Source organism: Euwallacea similis, chromosome 2, assembly GCF_039881205.1.
Source record: "Euwallacea similis isolate ESF13 chromosome 2, ESF131.1, whole genome shotgun sequence".
Taxonomy (NCBI): Eukaryota; Metazoa; Arthropoda; class Insecta; order Coleoptera; family Curculionidae; genus Euwallacea; species Euwallacea similis.
In genome coordinates this window covers 1,617,520-1,629,790 of record NC_089610.1, presented here as the reverse complement: position 1 = coordinate 1,629,790, position 12,271 = coordinate 1,617,520, and the positions used below count along the sequence as shown (strand labels likewise).

At 33.8% G+C, this 12,271-nt stretch overlaps 4 protein-coding genes across 5 annotated transcripts in view; 2 read left to right on the top strand and 2 right to left on the bottom strand.

The window, feature by feature from the left end:
* The window catches only part of LOC136419371 (EF-hand domain-containing protein 1-like), a 164,668-nt gene that overhangs the window by 21,506 nt on the left and 130,891 nt on the right, over positions 1-12,271 (bottom strand). The window lies entirely within an intron of this gene.
* LOC136419306 (ATPase WRNIP1-like) lies at positions 33-2,465 on the top strand. Of its 2 annotated transcripts, XM_066405536.1 has the most exons (8): positions 39-309; positions 548-938; positions 991-1,230; positions 1,294-1,447; positions 1,502-1,685; positions 1,747-1,861; positions 1,947-2,077; positions 2,145-2,465. In XM_066405536.1, exons 1-8 carry the CDS (start codon positions 72-74, stop codon positions 2,216-2,218), a joined length of 1,527 nt encoding a protein of 508 aa, XP_066261633.1. In that variant the 5' UTR covers positions 39-71; the 3' UTR covers positions 2,219-2,465. The 2 variants fall into 2 exon arrangements, with proteins under 2 accessions (XP_066261632.1, XP_066261633.1); XM_066405535.1 differs by having other exon boundaries at positions 33-309; positions 991-1,447.
* Positions 2,309-10,005, bottom strand: Top1 (topoisomerase 1). The gene is made up of 12 exons (XM_066405565.1): positions 9,884-10,005; positions 8,544-9,153; positions 7,958-8,115; positions 7,740-7,901; positions 7,671-7,685; positions 7,371-7,553; positions 7,152-7,252; positions 4,513-4,985; positions 3,822-4,431; positions 3,564-3,764; positions 3,311-3,518; positions 2,309-3,254 (listed from the first exon to the last, which is right to left on the bottom strand). The coding sequence occupies exons 1-12, from the start codon at positions 9,923-9,925 to the stop codon at positions 3,057-3,059; spliced, it is 2,961 nt and encodes a 986-aa protein (XP_066261662.1). The 5' UTR covers positions 9,926-10,005; the 3' UTR covers positions 2,309-3,056.
* betaggt-II (geranylgeranyl transferase type-2 subunit beta) lies at positions 10,784-12,042 on the top strand. Its single transcript, XM_066405552.1, has 3 exons — positions 10,784-11,476; positions 11,530-11,738; positions 11,792-12,042. The coding sequence occupies exons 1-3, from the start codon at positions 10,857-10,859 to the stop codon at positions 11,959-11,961; spliced, it is 999 nt and encodes a 332-aa protein (XP_066261649.1). The 5' UTR covers positions 10,784-10,856; the 3' UTR covers positions 11,962-12,042.

Genomic DNA, 12,271 nt, shown 5'->3' with positions numbered 1-12,271 from the left:
AAACTATGTAGTTAAGATTCCCTGTTACTTTACTATTAAATTTACAGATTATAATTTCATAATTATATGCCATGAATACCAAAACAGTATCTTGTCCCATTTGCAATGATCTTTATCCTCCAAATGAAATCGAAGAACACGCTAATAAGTGCATATTTCTGAATTGCACCGAGGAGAAGCAGAAACGTAAAAGGTCCTCTTCACCTCTACTCGTTTTCGATGAACACAATATCTCTAATCGACAAAAAGTCCTCGCAACACAGAGGAATTCTCGAGACATAGAGAAATCTGCAACTGTATCGTCAATGGGTAAGTTGGTAATTTATAAGGAAAATGGTCAAAACCCAATTATTTTCATATTGCTTACAATTAAGATCCCTTGCATAATATAGATTCGCCCCCAAACCAACGTTATGTCTTTCAAACAAGGTGTATCAATTAAAAAAAAAACAATGTACAATATATAAATGAAACACTGTGAAAAAATATTTTTTAAAAGGATTTAAAGATTGTTTACACATACAACAAAACATATAATGTATTTTAGAGGCACTTACTGCTGGACCAAGTCCTTTGAAAAAACCAAAGCAACCACCAGATTTTTCCTTTAAAATTCCTCTTGCAATTCAAGTGAGACCAAAATCATTGGATGACTTTTTTGGTCAATACCACATATTAGGCCAAGGCACAGTATTGCGCAACCTCCTAGAGCAAAGAAGTATCCCAAATATGATCCTATGGGGACCTCCAGGCTGTGGAAAAACGTCTTTAGCTCATGTAGTCCAGGAGACCTGTAAAGCAAATGCCACCAAGTGGAAATTTGTCAGTCTTTGTGCAGCCACTTCAGGTATTAAAGAAGTGCAATCAGTTGTTGCATTGGCAAAGAATGACCTAAAATTTGGCAAAAGGACTGTATTATTTATGGATGAAATTCATAGGTGTGCAACAGGTTGAGTTTTAAAATGAAGTTTGACTGTTTGGAATTTGTAGATTTAACAAAAAACAACAAGACATTTTTTTACTAAGTGTTGAAAAGGGGGATATTGTGTTAATCGGAGCCACTACAGAAAACCCTTCATTTGCAATAAATAGTGCGCTTCTAAGCCGTTGTAGGGTAGTTGTTCTGGAAAAGCTAAATGCAGATCAACTCTATGGCATCTTACAGAAAGCCATTCTTTATTTTGACTGCTGCATTGTTGATGGGGCAAATGCTTGTAATAAAAGTGATAGGTATGCTATGTTGTTTTTTAACATTCTATTTGGGCATTTAACAATAATATTTATTTTCACAAGGTTAGCAATACAAGAAAATGCCCTAAAATGGATTGCAGAAGTAAGCGATGGAGATGCAAGATCAGCCTTAAATAACTTAGAACTCATAATGAACTATTACCACAAAATTCCTGGTCATGTGGTAACAATAAAAGATATTGAAGATAAATTAAAGGTGATTTCTAAATACGAAATGTAAAGGGTAGAATGGGATGTTGGGTGTTTACAGAGAGCTCATCTTTTATATGATAAAACTGGTGAGGAACATTACAACATTATTTCAGCGATGCATAAGAGTATCAGGGGCTCCGATCCGAACGCCGCTCTTTACTGGACGACCAGAATGATCGTTAGTGGCGAAGATCCCAAATTTATTGCTAGAAGAATGGTTCGGGCTGCCAGTGAAGATATTGGTAAAGTTTTGTTAGGAAACGTTTTATACTTAAAACAACTTTACTTTGCACTGATATTTAGGAAATGCCGACCCTCAAGCTCTACCATTAGCAATTGCTACAATGCAAGGTTGTCAACTGATAGGAATGCCTGAGGCTGATGTTCTTCTGGCGCAGTGTGCTATATATTTGGCAAGGTGCAGTAAGAATATTTTCCCATCCTTTAATATAGCATAAAAGCATGTAATTATTTGTAATTTTGGGTAATTGGTTTGGCTTCAGAGCACCGAAATCAAGAGAAGCTGACACTGCTTTGGCTCGTGCAAAATCGCTAATTAAAGACCATAAAGGACCTCAGCCGGTGGTTCCCCTGCATATTAGAAATGCTCCCACCAAATTAATGAAAGAGTTGGGTGAGCAAGTATTAATATCTCTCGCAATACTTTTATTTTAAATTGTTTTGTAAATTAATTTTATCAGGATATGGTCGGTTGCAAGACGGAGCAGAATTTACGTTTATGCCGCCTGAATATAAGGATATTGATTTTTTTTGAATAAGAAAATTTATTATTGTTTAAGCATATAATTATATTGTTACGTAACTGTTGTTGTTTTCAAAAGGAGAGAAATAAAACTCTGTCCAGTACTTTAAAACTGCTTCATTTATTTTAAGAGTTCTGTAATATACAGACTACCTACATCATTTTACTTCACTGTAAAAAGAAATTAAAACCAGTCAATTACATTATTTAAAAAAACGTGTAAGCTATACCGCCTTTATAATTTTTTTTTACTCATCAATATCTTCTTAGTGAATGTTACGCAATATAAAATATCTAAGATTTAAGAACTATTTTCTTAGGTAAAGCCGGGCCGGCTTCGGTTGAGAAATAAAATAAACGGAGACGTTTTACATATGTAGAATCGACTTAAAAACCGCGTCCGACTTATTACGGAATACAAGTGCGGAAATACTTAGCTAATATTTTCCTAAACAGCGCTAATTAGTGTCAGATAACCGAGTTTTACTTCCGTTCACTTCGGCTTATCTTTTATATATCCTAAACAAAAAATCACATTTTACGCTCATTTAGATTTACGATGATAGCCAATGAAGAATGCATCCGCACTAAAAATGTAAATAAATATATTCGAAAGCACAATATAAAAATTTCTTTCTAACTAATCCTCTTTTCAATAAATTGACATTTCAATCAACGAATTTACTCGAATAATGCGACACATTTAAATTAGTCCCGGACTAAATTCGAACTGTACAAAATTTAATCTATATCTTGGCCCACACTTCACACCGGAAATTTGCTTAAAGAAGAGGACATGAAGTATTACTATAATATGTACAATGAGGGAAATTTCTTTTCAGCAGTTTCACTACTTTATCTTTTCGAAACGATAACTGGGACCGGCCATGTCGATGGCCCATCGGAATTTATCTCTTTGAGTTTTATTGTAGATTTTTTCAATGGGAACTCCATATTTTTTGCACCAAGCCACTGATATCCGGGGGTCCAAATAATTAAGTTTTGATGTTCCTAGGGCGATAGTTTTATTTTCATCTCGATCAGTTTCCTACAAGTTACTTTAGTTTAGCAATTAATTAAAAAAACAAAATTCTTTAACCTTACCTGAATTTCTAATTTGGCCAATTGTTCCCGCATCCTCTCCAACATTTTTTTCTTTTTATCATAAACCACTTTTTCCTTTACGCTTCCATGCTTGGCGTCCCTTTGGGCATCTTTAACCTGCCTTTCTGCGTCTTTGACTTGATCCCGCTTAGTCTCGATTTTCTCCTTCAGAGCGTCCATTGACTTTTGATGACCTTTGGGTACCGCCCTAAACAGTCATATTAGAATAAAAACATACAAGTAGAACTATTACCTCTGATGGTTGCACAAAATGGCGACCGCTCTATTCGCTCTGTTATAGGAAAGGATCTTCTCAGCTATTGAATCGTTCTCGTTGGTCAACTCGTCTAGTTGCTGTTGCAGGGTCCATGAAGCATTGTACGTACGAAATACTTTAGCGGTTAATCCTTCCATCAATTCGTTTAAGTGTTTATTCATGATACTAGTGTTCAGTCTAGATGAAACATTAAACATTAGCCTTATTACTCAAAAGTATTCTACAAGAGTTTACCTATCAAAAAGATCGTCTCCTTCTTTTTTATTTTCCATAAATAATTGAAGATTTTTAAACACTCGTTTCTCCACGGGTACTTCGTTATAATAACGAATCGAGTCTTTACCCAGGAAATCAAAAACTACTACATAACGCTTATCATCCCTCTCCTCGTGAAGCTCTATATGTTCCACTCGCAATGAACAACAACCAACTGTATCAGCTTGGTCTTCATCTTTTTCATTACCAGCCCTGAGGGCTAATTTATCGATGAAATATAAAGCAACTGCCCTTTGTCGGATTTTCATTTCTTTGGACTTCCAGTCAAGTTGATAGTTTTCCCTAAGTTTGTCTACTTTTTGATGGAGTCGCCTGGCTGTCTCGTATTTTTGCCAATCTTTCTCCCCTTTTAATTTTGAACTAGGATTCAGCATAATATATTTGACTTGGTTCTGCACGTTCTCCGTCCAGGAAGCCAGCCACGTTACTTTGTCGTCGTGTCGCACTTCCTTCCATTTGTGACCAGGAGGAGGCTCAGGAATCTTGGACTTTTTACTACAATTAATTATAATGTCTTCAGGTTCAACTCGCCTTTTCAGTTTACCCATTTTTGGATGTTCACCTCGACCTACATGAAAATAATACTGTAGAAAACTAACACTACTAAAATTTCCACAACCAAATATATTACATCAAATTTATTGTTTACCTCTAAAAAGACCTGGCGGTTCAATTTTGAAGTTCCCAATTTTCTCCTTATGCCCGTCTATAACGCAAAATCCATACTCCTTCATCATTGCCTCGTTCTTCTCCTTCACAGCTTGTTTCTCCTCTTTGGTTTTATTTCTGTTTTTCTCAGCAATATCCATGAAATAAGCATGCATTGGCTTAAAATTGCACTTCTTAAGATCAGTAATTTTAGCGCGCTCGCTGCTCGTCATTGACTCCCGCCAGTCATGGAAAAAGTTCTTATTAAAAGCCTCTTTTGTAGTGTAGTCATGATCGAGCATTTTTGCGTAAAATCCCGCGATTTCTTCTGCCTTTGGGCTAAGTTCAATTTCCTTCCCATCATAGAAAAATTTAACACTTTTCGGTAAAGGTTCGTACGGCGGGGCAAAGACAGGACCTTTATGTTCTAAGTAATTCCATTTAACTCCATCTTCTTTTTTTTCTTCTTCCCACCTGGGTAAAGGAAACGAGGTTCAAGTGATAACTCAATAAATTTAATTAACAGCATTTAGATGGTTTGTGTTGAAAATGAAATGAAAATAAAATGCCATGTCAATAATCAAAAGTATTTAGGCACATAGAGATATTTCAAGTCAAAAAGTGCTAAAAAATCAATAAATATAAATTTGTTTATCAAATACAAAGATCTTCATTATGTGTCAAATAGTTTTTGGTTTTTCTAATAAATATTTTTTTTACTTAAACATCATTACAAAGTTATGACCTGAGCAACATAGAACCTTTCGAAGTCAAACATATAAATTATCTACTGAGTAATCTCTGCCCAAGAGCAAAATATCAAAAATGCTATAAGAAGTTTCTAAATTGAATGCAATATAGTATCTAAATTTAAAGGCGTCTTGTCCTGTATAATCTAGCACCAACCACAATTTATTTCAGCTAAACAATAAGCTAAATCAAGTGTCCCAATAGCTGTATTATAAATTATCAGGCTGAGGCTATGCTTATTAATTACCTCTTCAAGACTCTTTTCCTTCTACCCCTACTAGACAAACTAATCTGATTCTGCACTAATTCATCAACTACACATTTCCTAACACGATTCAAACTATATGCCAATCTCGGACAACCCCTGATACATTTATCAACATTTTGATCTCCGGAATTTGCATATTTTTTAACTGAAGTCTTCAAATGCTCTTTGGACTCCCCACTTTTGAAGTACACTTTGTAATGAATTCTATGCTCTAATACCTTGCAACTGTTGTTTGCCCACAGGCTGTAACCGATTTTTATTAAGTTCCTTTGATTGTACCATAAAACGAAGCTTTTGAACATGTTTGAGCTACATAATTGGGTTGATGTAGTGAAAATAGGTAAAATGAAGAAAAAACGTGAGAACATAACCTCAAACTATTAATTTATGAAAGAGAAGCATCAAGTCAAAAATACATTGGAATTGACAAGTGTGACAATTCACATCAAGTTCGATAGATGGTTTGTAGATGGCGCAAAAGGAATAATGTAAAAGAAGATGACAATTAGAGTAGGCATCATACATAAAATTTAACATGATTAGATAATTTATTTGATAGGTTGTACCTACATGGCACATTTTACTCTAATAAAAAGTTGAAAAATTGCTAATTGTAATAATTATGAGAAATTTGATATGACTAAATGTTTTATTGAACCTGAGAAAAATTTCCTGTGTAAATTTCAATCTGTAGGAAATATAAAAGCTATACACGTTTCATGCGTTCGATTTTAAAAGAAAAATAGCAAAAACAAATTACTGTAATGTTTTTATCATATAAAATTGGATTATCAGATGTATTTTTCAAATTCAACTGAGAAACAATTGCAGAGGTTTTACTAAGCTAAACGCCCTAACTGTATCTTTGTTTATTCTTAGTCTGGTTATGTCTGTCAAAAAGAATTCTCATGTGTTTAAAAAAAAATAAGTTGTAACATGTCCAAGGACATTTACTTTACTTGTCCGAGATACTGCCATTTACATCGCATATGTTACTCACTTAGTCAATATTGAAGTTGACAGTCGAATTCAAGAATATCCAGACAAATTCAATATGACTTGTCCATCTTTGTTAAATATCTATCTCTAATAATTTACTAATAGAATTATTTTCAAACTACCCTATGACAATCATAATACAGATTATGTCTTAAGAAAGTATTAACCAATTTTTTGATTCAATATCGGGTTGCTAAGCTATAGGGACCTTACACGTAAGGCAAGTTTTCTGAAACCCCCAATAGCGCGAGAATTAACAATGAGTGAAGAATGTGCAATGTGTGTGATTTACACCATTTTTCTTTTAAAATCAAATCCAGGAAATCTACATGTATTTGTTTTTAATATCCCCTTCAGATATTGAGAAAACAAAACCTCATCAAATTTGAACCACCCTGTATGACGTCAATATAATAATTTAAATAATATAAGTTTGTTTAAGATTATCAAATTTCTTGTAATTGTTAAACATTATTTAATATCTTATACAAAGAATTGGATAATCCAAATTCAGTTTTGTCTTCCACTTTTAGCCATTTACACCTATTCACTTTTTTAGTTTAATGAAATGTTTTGTTTTTTCATAACTTCACAAAATAATTATTGGACGAAATAATCCTTACCATTTCCAAACTTCCTGTACTTCTTCCTCTTTTTTCTTCCTTCCCCCCTTCTTAGGACTCTCTTCTTTAATTGTTTCCTGTTTTATTTTCTCTTTCTTAACCTAATGAAAACATATGATGCATTACACATACATTTTATTACTTATTTCACGTTCATTATACCTACTTCTGCATAAAAGCTAAAAATTTCAAACATAAAATAAAAATCACTACACTCACCTTTTTCTTCTTCTGAGGTTTACAATCCTCATATTCATCTTCATCTGAATCTATATGTTTCTTCTTTTTTTTCTTTTGCTCTTTTTCTTTCTTGATCTTTTTCCTGGACATCAGAGGAACATCATCCTCTTCATCATCCTCATCTTCATCTAGTTTCCGTTTATTCTGGTTAATGCGGGCAGCCTGAAGTTTTTTGACAACATAAAACTTTTTTTAAATAAAATCAAATTTTATTGTTAAAAAATCAATTCAACCTTAAACCAACTCTTTTCTAAACAATTAAACGAACAACACAAATACCTTATTCCGTACTTGCTGCATGAGACAAAATATAAAATCACAGATAAACTCTCTTAAACCACCACTTACCAATGGCATATCTTCTTCACTGTCCTCTTCTTCTTTTGCAGGCTTAAAATCCTCATCCTGAGATTCATCTTGAGCTTCTGAATAACCTTGATCATCTTCAGAATTTTCAAATGTAGATTCACCTTTGCTGAATTGAGATAGATTATAATCACAACTTGAAGCCTAAAATTCAATTGTTTTTTCCCTATTTATAAAGCTGTAAAATTTCAATGTCTTACTTGAGATAAATTGTTGTAGCTTTCACCCTCATCTTGGCTGGATGGCTCATCTTTAATTACCAACTTATCTTCATCATCATCGGTACTAAATGTGTCTTCTTGTTTGGGTGCAGGTTCTTCTTTTATTTCTTCCTTTACTTTATTTCTCAAATCATCCTCTGTAAGTCGTAAAGTACATCACAATCCCTTTGCAATCATTTTGCATTGTTATAAGAAATGTAGTGTCTGACTTGTTCCTTCTTTAAAGCATTGGCTATTAAATTTACAGTGAGGATATATGTTAATTAAAGAGAAATTATTTATTTCATATTGAGATGGGTAAAGAAAAAACATATTTTATTACCAGAAAAAGATTGTGATTTAACTTAATGCCAACTTTCTGTTACAGACTAATACTTTTATTAAAACTATGAGGTCCTGTATATGTTATATAGAACACCATAATTAAAGGATAAGGTTGGCCCAGGTCAATGATCTATAAGAATATGTTTTTTTTTTACACTTTCATGCTTTATTTTAAAACATGGAAACTGTTAAAAAAATAGTCTAATTTTAGTGGAATACTTGTTCAAGTAGATAAACTTACCATCATATTTTTTTTCTTTGCTCTCCTTGTCTTTATCTCTATCTCTTCTTTCTTTATCCTTACTGCTTGAGTGGTGCCGATCTTTGTCCTTATCTCTATGTTTATCTTTTGAACTACTACTTTTCCTATCTTTATCTTTTGATCTTTCCTTTTCCCGGCTCTTTTCCTTGTCCCTGTCTTTTCTATCCTTGTCCTTAGATGAGCTTGTTTTTTGGTCACGGTCCTTATCTTTTGAACTGGAGCTTTTATGATCCCTATCTTTCTCCTTTAAACTGGAAGAAGTTTTCTTATCTTTATCATCTCTATGTTTCTCCTTGTCCTTTTCCCGATGCTTTTCTTTGTCTTTATCCTTATCTTTGTCTTTACTAGATGACTTATGTGAACTGCTGTGCCGCTCCTTGTCTTTAGAGGTGGAATGTTTGTCTCTTTCCTTATCCCTATCCTTATTCCTATCCTTATCTTTGCCGGACGATTTGTGATCTTTACTTTTGGATTTGTCCCTATCTTTATCTCTGTATTTATCCTTGTCTTTATGCTTGTGTTCAGACTTGTGCTTATCAGAATAACCATTCAACCCATTCACAGCCCCTGAAGACTCGATTTCTTTAACCTTTAAGAAAATAAATAGTAAGATCATATAATTAAATACAAAAGTTATAGTAGATTAATATAAAAACGTCTTGTGGGCAAGCATGATTAAGAAATCAGAATCTGTGGAATATTTAATGGGAGAGGTAGATATACAAAAGTAGTAAAAATATTGTCAATTCAATTTATCACTTAGTACCCAATTTTTTCATTCAATATTTTTGTGAGGTCAGTGAAAGTATCATCAAGAAACTACATTCTTAATTTTGTGTTATAAAATATTATACACCATAAAATGCAATTCTAAATATGCAGAAAGTTGCAGTTACTACTAAGGACCAATTTCAAGAGGATTTTGTGACCTGTTTATCAAGTATTTACAGTAATTTTAACAATCCATGAGGAGCGTTTACATGAAATGGAACATAGTGTATGGGAAAAATCAAGTGTATTTGAAAAATGTAACTTAAATAAGGGCTGCAAATAATCCAAAGTTGAGTTATATAACTTCCCTAGACAAACTGAAATGAAAGCGGCAATGCACAACGGAGAAAAACCGAAAAATCCGGTAAAAGGCGTGCTTTGCAATAAGTAGACGTGGGACTTAGCCGCTGACGCCATTTTGGGACTTAGAAAAATTTCCCATGTAGTGCATGCGACCACGAGTAAAGCTGGTAAATTCGAGGTTTTCGCGAAATAATAACTGCGTACAAAGAGGGACAATTAAATTAGCAAATTTTGTGCATATTTACCACAGCCGAATCTCCTTCAACGACAGAGTTATCGCCTTCCATTTGCTTCAGATATCTCCACAACCTTCCAACGATAACGTGAACATCGAACAAAGTCGGATTCTGGCCGAAGACCGATTTCAATTTTTCGTCAAAGTGCGAAAAGATTATTAATGCGCTTGCGTCGCTCGAGGAATGTCTGGAATGCGGGTTGTGAAGCATCAAGACATTCGAATTCATAATAAGGGATTTCAAACTCAACAACACAGTTCCAAGACTGTTGGGTGTTATTATCGTATAGCAGGTATATGAGGTCGCCCTAGGAATTGTATATTTTCATAGAATTAATATAATTTTACATTTTTGAGCTATAAAGGCACACTGATGCCTAACAAACCGAACTAACCTGTATCTCTTAACACTTCATAGTTATAGAGAGAGAATACCCCGATAAATTTAGAGATAAACCATTTTTAAGCTAGAACCTTTGAAAATGGGAAAATGTATCATATTTCAAACGTTGATATCTTGAAAATAGGTAAAAATCGAAATACATTATGGTGCTTGAAATATTCTTAAAGTGCCTACAAAAATCTCATTGAAGCAAAACATAAACAGATGTAATTCGGGACATCCTGTATTTTCATTTCAATTTTATATCAAATTAAAATAAAACTATCCACCATCGAATCGATTTTTGTCTACTTCTACGCTCTAGTCACTCTACAGATGTTGACATTTTTGATATCTCCACCTTAGAGTTTGACATTAATAACAGAACTGCTATTAATCTATTTATTTATTTATTTATATTTTTGTTTACATATTATTTCCATGTTCCGGGATTTCATCATTTTCACATGTAAATTTCATGATTGCGCTTTGTTTTTCTATAAATTTTCTGGAAAAAACACTCATATCTGTGCCTGACTGAATAACTGTCGAAGTAACACCTCACCATATTTAAGCGCTGTATAATAGAACAATTCCTGCTATGGCCACTCTAATGAAAGATATAAAACTACCCCAAGATCATCCTAAGAAAATCCTCGCCTCAAAGCACATAGATTTTATCAATGAATACGGCCAGGATGAAGAGAATTTCGAATATGGCATGACGGACTATCTTCGAGTCTCTGGAATGTACTGGGGTTTAACTGCACTAGAATTAATGAATGCCCAACCTACACAAGACAAAGAAAGCATTGTTACTTATATTAAACAGTGCCAGGATCCCCAGAGTGGCGGTCTAAGTGCGTGTATTGGACATGATCCCCATATTTTGCATACATTGAGTGGAGTGCAGATTTTGGCCACATATGATAGGCTTGATGCCATTGATATCAATGCGGTGGTAAAGTATGTGCAAAGCTTGCAACAAGCAGATGGCAGTTTTGCTGGAGATAAGTGGGGAGAAATTGATACTCGCTTTTCTTTTTGTTCAGTGATGACTTTGTCTTTGTTGAAAAGAATGGATGCAATAGATGTGAATAAGGCGGTAAATTTTGTGGAGAGTTGCAGGAACTTTGATGGGGGTTTTGGGTCAAGACCTTTGTCAGAGAGTCATGCAGGGCTGATTTATTGCAATGTAGGTTTTTTGTCACTTACACATAGGTAACAAAATATTATAATATATAGATAATTATTTTTACAATGTAAAAATTTAGATTAGATTTGGTGGATAGAGATACATTGGCTTGGTGGTTGTGTGAGAGACAGCTCCCTTCAGGGGGATTAAATGGTAGGCCCGAGAAATTGCCTGATGTTTGCTACTCTTGGTGGGTATTATCTTCTTTATCAATACTAGGAAGGCTGCACTGGATTGACTCTGAGAAGTTGAAAGAGTTTATTTTTGCCTGCCAAGATTCAGAAACAGGTGAGTCAGACATTGAAGACAATTGAAACATTTCTATATGATGTTTTTGGTAGGAGGTTTTGCAGATAGGCCTGGAGATATGGCCGACCCTTTCCATACAGTTTTTGGTTTAGCAGCTTTGTCCCTTCTTGCAGAAGAAAGCTTACAGAAAGTGAATCCAACTTATTGCATGCCTCAACATGTTATTGATAGACTAGGACTTAAACCACAGATTTTGTCTTAAGGATAATTTTTGAGGTTTACTTAAAGTTTTTTTTAGAGATCACCCTTTATTAGAGTAATATATGATCAAGATATACATAAACTTTTAATTTGTTGTTTAAATATAAAGTATAATTTTATGTTCACATTTTGATATATGTATGTATAAACATTCTCATTACATTCAACCAATTTCATGTAAAATATGTGGAACATTAAGTTTGAATGACCCAATTTATACACTAAGGAGTTTGCCCAGGCATTCATCATAAATGGAAGAAAATATAAAAAATAATAAACAATGTGTCATAGTTTATTTTCAATGAAATCAC